The sequence below is a fragment of the Petaurus breviceps genome, unplaced genomic scaffold (assembly GCF_028583685.1).
Source record: "Petaurus breviceps papuanus isolate PSGF00001 unplaced genomic scaffold, PetGlider_PUasm1.0 189, whole genome shotgun sequence".
NCBI lineage: Eukaryota > Metazoa > Chordata > Mammalia > Diprotodontia > Petauridae > Petaurus > Petaurus breviceps.
Window position 1 is genome coordinate 21,076,484 of NW_027185809.1, and position 12,585 is coordinate 21,089,068.

A 12,585-nucleotide genomic window follows, 5' to 3' on the forward strand; every position below is an offset into this window, starting at 1 on the left:
CCTTCAAAGAGCATGACAAGAAGACTGGAGATATTTTTAAAATAAAATAAAGTCTTTGTGTTACCACTTAACCAACTGCACTCAATTCTACTTTCAGTCAGTTATCAAGTCCTAACACTGTAAATAAAATAATAAGGTCACTCAACACTTGATGGATATAATATTGGCAAGGCACTTTGAGTTCTTCTAAGAAAAGCTAATCTAAAAACACAGAGCAGCCTTATTGCTTTACATGCTCTCAATAACTGGGCAAGTCAAGTACAATAGAAATTGGAGATCAAATAAAATGACTTCAGACAAAATGGGGGATTTTTTTTTATCTTTTTGATTTTTCCTAAAAGCAAGTTCAGTAACTTTCAGTCATGTCTGATCCCTTGTGACCCTATTTTGGGTTTTCTTGGCAAGTATACTTTGGTTACGGATTATTGGTTTGCCATTTCCTTCTCCAGGTCATTTTTCAGGTAAAGAAACTGAGGCAAACAGGGTTAAGTGACTTGTACAAATTCACACAGCTTGTAAGTGTCTGAGACCAGATTTGAATTCAGGAAGAAGAGTCTTCCTGACTCCAGGCTCAGCACACTATCCACTGTGCCACCTGGCTGCGCAGTGCCTAAAATCAAACTAACTGTTGAATTTCAGAACACTTCATTAAAAGCTATGGTTTTCTATATAGCAGAGACTGACTGCATGAACTCACAGTAGAGTTGCCTGGTACCTGAGCTGGACAGGTGAGCCATGAGACACAGTGATAATTTAGTGTGCTCTTCTTTCCTTTATTTCAGCTTACTCTTTCAAACAGGGAAGACATGTGATGCAAAAGGATGAACAATAGATTTGGAGACAGAATGCCCGAGTCCTTCCCTCAGCTCTGCCACTTACTCTCTGTGTACCCTTGGAGGCCTCTTTTGTCCTCAGTTTCATCATCTGTGGTTGATCAAATACCTGGACTACATATCATCTAAAGCATTTCTTTCAATATATGAAACTGAAAAGGATTTTATTTTCATTTTTGATATCTCAAACCTTCACTATAAATCATGCTAGAGACAGGGAAAAATCAACAATGAAATATAAGCTCAAGTGAAACAGCTGGAATAATCACAATTTAGGTACAAGCACAGAGTTCTTTATTTTTCTTTTTGTCAATTTAAAGTCATAGGAATCAAAACCTTAGACACTAAAGTAGCATAAACGTGCACAAAGAAAATATTTTAAATAACCTTTAACCAACATTCATGCTAACAAACTGATGAAAGAATCTGCAGTCCATGACACATGTCTACCACAGAATCTAAGTGTATATGATCAGTAAAGGTTATCAAGGTAAATTCAGCTGAATGATGATAATCATAGTCACTTTAAATGTTTGCTGAAATATTTTAGGGCCTGCCCAAGCTACCTGAAAATATAATTCATTCATAAATGTTGGAAAACATACATTTTTCAAGAAACAATTAAATCAAAAGATAACTATTTATTGAGCCCCTACTGTGTGTAAGCTGCTCTAGGTATTGGAAATGGTATCTTAAAAGAAAGCTCAGACTGTAGTATCTGCATAGACAATGTGTACAGAATTACATGTAATTGATTCAGATTTCATCTTGAAGTGCATCAGATGAACATAATTCAAAATGGCAGTGATAGCATCAGTGTTTAAATAGATTTTTCCATCTTCATTACTTTCTCACATCTAATAATTAATTGTTCAGGTGAGAAACCCAGCATAAAAACCTTGAAAGTTAAAAGTTCAATGCCGCCATTTACAAATCCAAAGTGGGAGAAGTTGTCTTAGAAGAGCCTGCTGAACTATTTGTGGAACTGATATCTGGCAACAGTGGCAATCTCAAAGGTGAAACAGATGAGCTTTGGTTCAGATGATCAGGATTCTAGTAAGGTATGCCACCCACAGATCTGCTGCCCCTTAGTTTCCTTCATTTCTCACTAATGGTCTTGCTCCTCCTCTCCACTGCTGCTCTGGCCCAGTGAAATCCAGCCAGTCATTTCTTTGTGCTTCATAGTACATCGATTATAAATTGAGATCATCAAAGTGACATCAGAAAGCTGAAAGAGGGCTACCTGGAAAACAAATGTTTCCTTGTAAATGGGATTTGGCCGCCTTCTTCTAATGGATGTCTTACAACGGGACATCTCGTGGGCCACAGAGTTGAGAAGAAAGAGTTTCCCATGAGTATCTGTGACAGGAAAAAAAATAGGGGAAGGTAGAGAAAAGAAAAAATGTTAACATTTGTCACTCGTTTCTTACCTCACTACCTGCCTGTTCAAGTTTTCAGTAGGTCTCTCCTTCCTTTACACTAAGAAATAATTTTATATGTGATAGATATAAATAAGTTAAATGCATGGATTATTGGGGAAAATTTTCTTGATTTTGACAACTCAGTATGCTGTACTAAGATATATGCCTTCTACAAGAATACATTCAAAGGAAAATATGGGAAAGCATTAATATATCCTTAAAACTCTCATACACATTGACTCAGTTCAAAATCTGTGTACATTTTGCTTTGTAGACATTTTTTCAGATATCTAAAATAGATGTCTAGGTATCAGTGCATAGAACACTGGATCTGGAGTCGGGAAGGTTTGCATTCAAATTCAGACAGACATTTATTAGCTATATGACCCTGGGAGAAGTCACTTAATTCTCTGTTTGCCTCAGTTTCACCAACTGTAAAATAGGGGTAACAATATATACCTGCCTCCCAAAGTTATTGTGAGGATCAAGTGAGAAAATATTAGGAAAAGTGCTTAGCCTGGCATGCAATAGGTATGTCCTTAGTAAATTATTGCTTCCTTTCTTATGAAAATATATTAGAAAAAAAGCTTTTTAGTTGCTAATGACTGACTCAGATTTTGAATAAAGTCTATTTGTGCTCCTAACTATATGCTTTCTGAAGTACTTAAATGATGGGCAAGCCACTTTAGATCCATGCAAATCCTATCTTAAAATAGGATTGAGTCCATAGAGATCTATACCTAGGAAAACATGCTGTATTTTCTAAAGGATAAAGGGGAATTGGGAGATTGCTAATTTTTAAAAATAATAATGATAATAACCTAGTGTAGTTATATCTAATATTGCAAATGTTGGACATGGAACTATCTCCTTGTGATCAAAAAATAGGATGTGTCTTTCGAGATAAGATATCCAGATACCTGGATAAATGTTACAATTATGGCACCTCTTTATCTCTAAACATTTGTTTCTGGTATGCCCTGGGATATAGTCATTTCTAAGACCTCCAGATTGGATTCTATCATCACGGAACATTATAGTTATGATAACATCACTCTACTTGAGGCATTTCCCACAGTGGCGATTAGCAGACCTTGGTCAAATCCCTTCACTTCTTTGGTCTTAGTTTTCAAATCTACAAAATGAAGCTGCAAATATCAGCTTGATGTATTTTGCTATAACAGTGAGAAGTGTTCCTTATAAAGTTGTCCCCATGCAGAAAGGAAAATTGTTTGGCATCCAAAAGATGCCAAAATAGTATACTACTTTGACATCTTTTTCCAGAATAGAAGATCATAAAGGATATGTTCTCTTGGACAATCTATCACACTTATGTTCACCTTGCTTAAATGTGATGTCTAAAATTTCTATTAACTACTGGACTATTTTGAAATGTTTCTCATTAGCCTAATGTGTGAACTGTTCTTTCAAGAATCAGAGTGTCAGGGTGTTTTCCCAATTCTATAAATCTCATTCAATGTAAGCTGCAAGGTGATTCGTGTTTATTGCTCACTCTCCTACCGAACCACAATTCTAACTTTTAAAAGTGTAAATCCAGATTTCTGCAATTTTCTGTTCCCTCAAAATGCCTTTAGGGAAGGAAATTACAACCTGCAGCTTTCTCTCTGTGTTGATCTTTTCTTTTCATATTCCCATTTGATGTGTTATTTTATGCACTTATCTGCTGAGAAACACAAGGTGTGAAATTACACATCAGGTGTGAAAACACTTCTCTGTCTCAAAAGCAGGGCTCTCCACTCTTTACACTGTTCCACCCAAAAAAAGCTGTCAAGAAACTGACAATTGGAAGGCAAACTGTGAGTTTCCACAGCTGCCCAGCCACATAATTCTTACAAGAAAAGTTCCATCCAAGATCCGAACTACTCCTGTAATGTTGCTGCCAGCATAACCTTAATGACTGAGGCTGACCCTGTGAACAAAACTCTGCCTATTACACAAAGGGATCAATTTCAGGGTTTATCCTGTCATGATTGTTTTCTGATTATGGAAAAGAATGGCTTAAGACAATAACTAGATTTGCTTAAGGTGAATTGTAATATGTCACAAAGTGAAGGAGCAAAGATGATAATTTACTAAATAATCTATACACCTGAGTATAGGAGGGAGAAGATGGGCCAAATGTTTCCAGTAGGCCTGATGGTAAAATGAACATTTTGTCAGCAGCAACATGCCTTGTGCTAAAGTACCACGCAACAAGCCTGCCTGTACAACATTTGGACAGCTTGTGGGCCCAGCTTTGGACAGCTGGTAATTGATTTTAGTGCAGTAAATTTGGCTGCTGAGTTTTAATAAACTTCAATTCAAGTCAACAAATGCATATTAAGCACCTACTATGTACAAAGCATTGTGCTAGATGCTGGAAATATTCTAATATTCCAATAGATTTGTGATCTCATCCATGTGGGTACCAAAGCTACATCTAGGGTGGACATGGGGCTTTGTCCCAGGCACTGGCATCTAGGGAGGTGTCGCTTTAGTCCTAAAATTCTGCCCTTAAGTGAAATTTGGGAACAAGGAAGGATTAGGACAGGGTAAAGGAGTTTGGAAAGGAGATTGGGAGAGGAAGGTGAATGACAACCCCCTTCTCCTGACACTATTGCACCTCTTGTAAATCTATCCCTCCTGGTTCTACATGTCTTTCCCAACTTTCAAAATCTGCTTCCCCTCCTGTCTCAGCATAACCTTATCCCTTTCCTGCTTAGCCCTAGATCTCATCCTCAGTCCTTGACTTCTAAAATTCCTCTTCATCTTAGATATTTTCTTCTCATTCTATCTTCTGATGATCACAGGAACCTAGTTTTATCCTGAAGAAATGATGTTCTTAGGACCGTTTTTTAAGACTGGCCACTCTCATAAACCAAGATAAAGAGCTAAGAGTGGGAGATGTCAAATTCCTTGCTTCCCACTGCTATTTTCAGTTGCTTTCCCCTGACCTATCATCACTGTTCCCTCCTTTAAACTTTTCTCTGTTCTGTCTAAATGTTCATTCTATTATCTGTGTATCTCTAGGTGACTTTTCCCACCTAGCCCTTACCTCAATCCTCTTCTTCAGCAAAATGCTTGACTTTTTAATTACCTTTTAATTGACTTCCATGCTCTCTGTCTCTATTCTTCTTCAATCACACATAGAAGTAGCCCATGTTTTATTATTCCTCCACTCCCATTGCCACTCAAATGAATGAGAGGCTTCTACAGTTACCTTCCACATCATGACTTTGCCCATGACAGTTTTGATATATCACAGTCTCAGCATAAGAAATTAAATGAGAATTTGGGGGAAGACAACACAGGAAGACCAGTAGACAACATGGAAAAAGTATGGAAACTCAGAAATGCATAAAATATATGGTTAGTGTTATATAATATCAACATATTTTGTCTTTTAATACCATAATAATTCAGACTTCTCTGATATAAAGAGAGGGTCAAAATATTTTATGTGGATTTTCCAGATTGCAGGGCCACAGCATCCCAAACTCCCATGTTGTAGAAGGGATACTTATAGTTACAGTTCTGATGAATATTCCTTCCAATCATGCAGATTATAACTTATCTATTTGACCATCTATTGCAACTTGTCTATATCCGCCTTTAAATCAGCCACAGAGGAATCATTCAACATGCTAAGGCCCTTATTCCCTTTCTCCTGAAGTGTTCTAAGATGCCAAGGATGCACAACATCTTTCACTTCCTCCCAAAAAAGTTACTTCCCTCAAGTAGGAGCTGTGGGACTCTGGGCAAACTATTTAATCTCTCTTGGCCTCAGTTTCATCACCTCAGTTTTGTCTCCTGTAAAATGGGGAACAATAACAGTAACTGCCTTACAGGGTTATGGTGAGGATCAAATGAGATAACTTATGGAAAGTTATTGTAAATTTTAAAGTGATATATAAATATGGATTGTAATAAATTCTCATGATCAATATTATTACTATTCTAATATTAATTATTATATATAATAGTATAGAGAGTATATATCTATAGAGAGATGATAAATTCTGTATATAATTATATAGAGAATAGCATTATTCTAATATTAACCAAAATCATTAGAAATTGGGATGTCTAAAAATTCTAGCTAACACTGTTACTATAGATTATCAATTTCCAAAGAATTAAAATATACTATATTAAATTTATAAAATTATTAAGTATTTTACATTGCCTTTGGGTAGTGGTGTTAAAGTGGGCCACAACTGACATAGAAAACAACAAAATTCTTTTTAAAAGTATAGAATTTTAGAGTTGGAAATGACCGTATAGAGACCAGAAAGTCCAACCTATACTTGAAAAACAATCCCTACTACTCTCATTATTATTATTAATTATTGTTACTAATTGATATCAATAACAGTGATTCTAAGGCAGAGGTGTCAAACTACAGCCAGGAGTTACATCTTATAGAACCACCAATGCTTCCGGGAACTAGTTTAAAATGTAATTGGACAAATTCCAACAATATAAATAAAATATAATAGAACACAGGCAAAATTAATTTGTGTTTGGGCCTCATACAAGCTAGAATCTGAATAGCAACAAAGTTCATCCATTAAAAAAGATACTTTTAAAATCTACTATGGGGTTTGCTGCATTTTAAAAATAACCTGCGACTTGGCCCGTTGTTCTGTCTCACATTAAGCATACTTTAGCAACTTCCTAATGAACTTGTCCTAGTAATTTGTTGCAGGATAGTGCTCTACATTTGTGTCTTACTCCCTATGAAACTATAAGTTCCATGGGAATCTCCAGCAATGGAGATTCACTGTACCCAGTGGATGTTTAGTAAATATTTTTTAATAAATGCTTTGTTCATAAAGACAGTTATTTCTCACATGCACGTTACTGGTTGGTTTTGTCATATTTCAGTTAAGTTTGTTTCTTCAATTTATGTCCTCAGATCACAGTGCCTTATACATAGCACACCCTTAATGAATATCAAATTCAATTGTATCACACCGCAAAAAGGCAAAATTCTTAAAGGCATTCCTAAAAAAATAATAACCTTCTTACAAATGTAAAGGAGAAACCACTTTCAAATTGACCTGTTTCTCTAAAAACCTCAGAAAATTATAGAATCAAATTGAAAAATCTCCCTAACCAACAAATAAGATGTATGGAATTCCTATCAATTGGTTGACTAAAGAATCAGTCACTGTTTCTTGGAAATCTATAAAAGTTAACAGATGACTGTCTTTGGGAATCATTTTTGAGAATTCAACCTTCTCTTTTTTGTTTATTTCTATAAAATGCTGTGCATGAGAGAGTGGGAGGCTACGTCTCTTTTCCACCTCTTGTAACTTACCCCCACCCAACACACAAACACATACACACACATGCACACTACTACCATGAGGCAAGAAAGATCATGTATGATGATATGACTTTCATTGAATTGGATTTTAGTGAGGGAATGTTATGCGAAGTCACCTCACTTTCTCCTCTAGAGTCATTTGGGTCTACTGGACAATTATAGATCAGGACAACTAGAGATGGCCCAGAGGCATCAATGGAGACTTATACCAAAAATACATGACTGTGGAAGATGCGTTTGAATGTTGCCTGAAAAGGAAGTTCAAGGACATTTTTTCAGAATTTCAACCTCCTATAGAGGAAGCAGGATTCTGAATTCCCTGAGCAACATGATATCAAAACCTAACCTTCCAGTAAAGAAAAAGATTTCAGGGTTGAAGTGGCAGAGTAGAAGCAGGAGTTCCCCTCTACTCTGGCTTCCACCTTCCCCAATCCATGAAAAAAGGGGACTCTGAACAAACTTTGGAGCTGCAGAACCCACAAAGTGACACAAAGAAGCTAACCTCCCTTTGAGGACAGCCCAGCAGGAATTGGCCAGCACAGTGCTCTGGGAGCGAAGCCCACCCCCACGCCAAGCCTTTAGACCCAGGGCAGGCCTGACCAGCCACTGGCCGGAGGGATTCCAGATCAGCAGCAGCTGTGTCCTTTCCAGATTTATCAACACATAGATGCAAAGGAAGAAGTGAGAGGTCAGTGCAGTCTGGACTTTGGGAGCCAGTAAGTGGGAGTGCATGGCTTTTGCTCCCGGGGCAAGAAGCTGCTGAGACACTGGCACAGCCAGCCAGCACCACATGGCAGCTTCAGCTCCTGGCCTGCAGAGTGTAGGGGGACTAAGTGACCAGTCTGAGGGGTAATCACTCTGGCTTTAACCTTCTTGGATCTGGATTGCAGTCTAGGGTGGAGGTCCTGGGGTGTGTGTCCAGCTTGTCAGAGCATGTAGAGACCTCAGAGAGGGCATGCATCAAATACTTCCACAGCTGAGAAAAACCCAGCATTTGGGATGAAAGCTCCCCTGTCTGGTGGCAGAGTCCTACTGTGGCAAAAAGCCCAGGGGTAAAGTGACTGAGAGGTGACATGACCAGGCAAAGGAAACAAAGCAGACAGAAGATTCCAACATTAGACTCCTATTTGGGGGACAAAAAGGAGAAAGGCATGGAACAGGAGGAAGACAGTGAAGTCAGAACTCCTGCACCAAAAGCTTCAAAGGAAAATACGAGCTGGTTACAGGCCATAGAGGACCTTAAGAAGCAGATAAGAGAAGTAGAGGAAAAATTGGGAAGAGAAATGAGAACAATGCAAGAAAATTATGAAATGAGAGTCAACAGCTTTACTGAGGAAAATAACACTTTAAAAAATAGATTGACTCAAATGGGAAAAGAGGCTCAAAAAGGCAATGAGAAGAAGAATGCCTTAAAAAGCCGAATTTACCAGATGGAAAAAGAATCTCAAAATCTCAATGAGCAGAATCATTGCTTCAGAATTAGATTGGAGCAAATAGAAGCTAATGACTTCAGGAGAAATCAAGATGCTGTTAAACAGATCCAAACAAATGAAAGAATAGAAGGCAATGTGAAATATCTCATGGGAAAAACCACTGACCTGGAAAATAGATCCAGGAGAGAGAATTCAAAAATTATTGGACTACCTGAAAGCCATGATCAAAGTAAGAACCTAGAAATCATCCTCCAGGAAGTTCTCAAAGAAAACTGCCCTGATGCTTTAGAACCAAAGGGCAAAATAGAGTTTGAAAGAATCCAACGATCACATCCTGAAAAAGATCCCAAAAAGAAAACTCCTAGGAATATTATAGCCAGGTTCTGGAATTCCCAGATTAAGGAGAGAATATTACAAGAAGCCAGGAAGAAACAATTTAAATATTGTGGAAACACAATCAGGATAACTCAGGATCTGGCAGCTTCTACACTGAGGGATCAAAGGGCTTGGAATATGATATTTTAGAGGTCAGAGGAGCTGGGATTAAAACCAACAGTCACTTACCCAACAGAAAATATGATCATTCAGTAGAAAAGAGGAATTTCAAGCATTCTTGCTGAAAAAAAAAACAGAGTTAAATAGAAAATTTGACATTCAGATACAAGAAGCAAGAGAAGCATGAGAAGGTAAACAGGGAAAAGAAATCATAAGGAACTTATCAAAGTTGAACTATTAACATTCCTACATGGAAAAACAATCATTGTAACTTATGAAACTTTTCTCAGTAGTTGAAGGGAATAGAAATATATATATATATATATGTATGTATGTCTATATATGAGGATATATGGGCATATGAATACATATGTGTATATATGTTTACAGGTGTACATAGATAGAGGGCACAGGACCAATTTAACAGGAAGGGATGATACTTAAAAGGTGAAATTAACAGGCGATCGAGGAATATAATGAGAGGAGATGGGGAGAGACAGAATGGGGTAAACTATCTCATATAGAAGAGGCAAGGGAAAATGGTTACAATGTAGGGGAAGAATAGGAAGTCAAAAGGGAATGGGTCAAACTTATTCCCATTGAATTTGGCTTTAGGAGGGAATGAAATAAGCACTAAATAGGGTATCTCACCCTCCAGGAGAATAGAGGGGGAAGGGGATGTGAGGGGCGATGATGGAAGGGAGGGCAGGCTGGCGGGGAAGGGAAGTTGGAAGCACTCACTTGTGAAAATATAGGAGATCAAAATAGAGAATAGAACAAGTGGGAGGTGGGATAGGAGGGAGGGAAATATAGTCAGTCTTTTACAATATATCTAGTATGTTATTGATTTGCATTAGCCACACATGTACAACCTATACTGAACTGCTTATCTGCCCCGTAAGGGTGAGTGACAAGGGAGGAAGGGAATGAATCTGGAATTCAAAGTTTTAAAATCAAATATTCAAATATATATATATATATATATATATATATACATACACACATATATATTATATATATATATATATATTATTATTAATACTATCTTACATGTAATTGGGAAATAAGATATACAGGCACTGGGGCATAGAGATCCACTGGAAAGGTCAAAAGGGGCACGGGAGAAAATATGGGAGAGAGAATATTGAAGGAGAGGATATCCTGTGGGACTGCTATTTTGGAGTGGTGGGTAGGGGAAAAAAGTGCAGAAAATTTGTAACTCAAAATCTGGGGGAAATGAAAGATGTAAATCAGAAGTTAATATAGCATTGAAAAAAAAAAAAAGAAAAAGATTGCAGGGGAGCTGCAGACTTGGGAACTACTTCACTTTAAGAGTTCCTGAAGTCAAGAATTCGGTCCAAGGATATTTTGGAGACAGAGATTCTGATTAATCCTTCTTCCATAGAGAAAGACAATAGCTCCAATACCTACTTCACAGTATCCTACTCAAACAGTATGGGTCTGATAGAAGGACATTTTCATCCTCAGTAAGCTATAAAATCTTTAGCTTTGGTGGAAAGTGGGGACTGAGGACCCTAAATAATAGGATGGCACTCAAAGTCATGGGAACACTTTGGAGAACTCTGTGAGGGAGAGATATTCACCAAAATGATAAAATATTTCCATGCTAGTAGCCCTGTTAAATTCCCTCAGAAGGTTCTACTTGAGGACTTCATGATTTTGTTTTGTTCATGGACTTCTTTCCACTAATGATTCTATTTCACTTCTAAATTTTTTTTCTAAGTTTGTCTTCTTTCATTTATTCTAGGTGTCCTTGTAGATCTCTTGTGTAGTATAGTGATTCTTTATTTCTGTGTTTACCTTTTAGGGCATCTCTTAACCCACAATATTTTCTAATGGTGTTCAGAGTTTTCTATCAACTCAACTCCAACTTCATTTTCTGATTTGGGACTTTGTGCCATGAGAGGTTTCTTTTCTTTCTTCTGCACTCTCGAATGGGGTTGGTCTTGACCTTGATGTTCTATGCTCCTGACACTGGCTTTCCATCTCCCCTCATATGTCTATACACTCACATATTTCAGGTCCCTCAGCATCACCCAGGGTCAGAGCATTGTGTTCTCAAGTCAGAGTGCTGCAGACTTCCAGTCTGTGAAATAATTCCAGATAGACTACTGCTGTCTCTTAGCCTGGTGTCTGTGTTCACAGTAGTCAGATTTCTTTGAATTTGGAATCCCACTGGAACTTTCTTGATTGATTACTCCAGATTTCCTGCCCCTAGGAATAGAGCACTGTATGCTTCAGGTGCTCTGGAGCATCTCTGCTCAGAGTCCTGATGGGTTCCTGACTTATTTACTTGAGTTTATCTGTGTTTCCTGGTAATGTCTGAAGGCATTGTCATCTATTGTGAAGTCATTATCTATTGTGTGAAGTCTTTGTTTGAATGAAAGTTTGCTGTTGTTTTGTTTTACATGTCTTGAATCATTATTTGATCTGGTGCCTCTTTTAGATCTTTGTTTGAGTATATGTGGAAGACCTAGGCTTCTCTTTGGCCTCCCATAGCATCATCTTGGTTTTTCAACTTTATTAAGTTCATTTAAAAGGATATACTTGAAACTTGGATGATCTTGAATCTTGAAAATCTCTTAGTAGTTATACCAGATGGTAGATGTGCAAAGGAAATTGGAATAAATAAATGCTTTTCAAATCTTAAAGTGTCATATAAACGTGAATTTTTATTGCTCTCCTAGGACCTACAAAAGCAGGGGTGTGCTGGTAAATGTTTGACTACCAGTTTTCTGAGGAAGGGAAATATGCATATGACACACTTTCAAGTTTAATCTGAATGATTAACATTTTCTCCATCATTTTCTTCGGTTTAGACACTTAAAAGAATAAATCAAACCCTGATTTGTAGAGTTTCCTGACATCAGAGGTATAAATGTTCACATTATAAATTTAACAATCAGCTCTCATCTTAACCCCAATTGCCTTGCCTTCTCCTCTCCAAAAAGCAAAAAAACAAAAACAAACAAAAAAAACGATCAGCTCTCATGAGTCACTCAAGTTGGCTGTCACATGCCCTTGCCCAAAGACATGTTGCTGTTGCTTCT

The 12,585-nt window shown here is 37.5% G+C and overlaps 1 protein-coding gene across 1 annotated transcript in view; it reads right to left on the reverse strand.

The window, feature by feature from the left end:
- Positions 1-1,941: 1,941 nt before the first annotated feature.
- SYT16 (synaptotagmin 16) overlaps positions 1,942-12,585 on the reverse strand; it is a 141,145-nt gene continuing 130,501 nt past the window's right edge. Inside the window, exon 8 of the mRNA XM_069091731.1 lies at positions 1,942-2,192. Coding sequence (XP_068947832.1) covers positions 1,942-2,192 — 251 coding nt within the window. The remainder of the gene's footprint in view (positions 2,193-12,585) is intronic.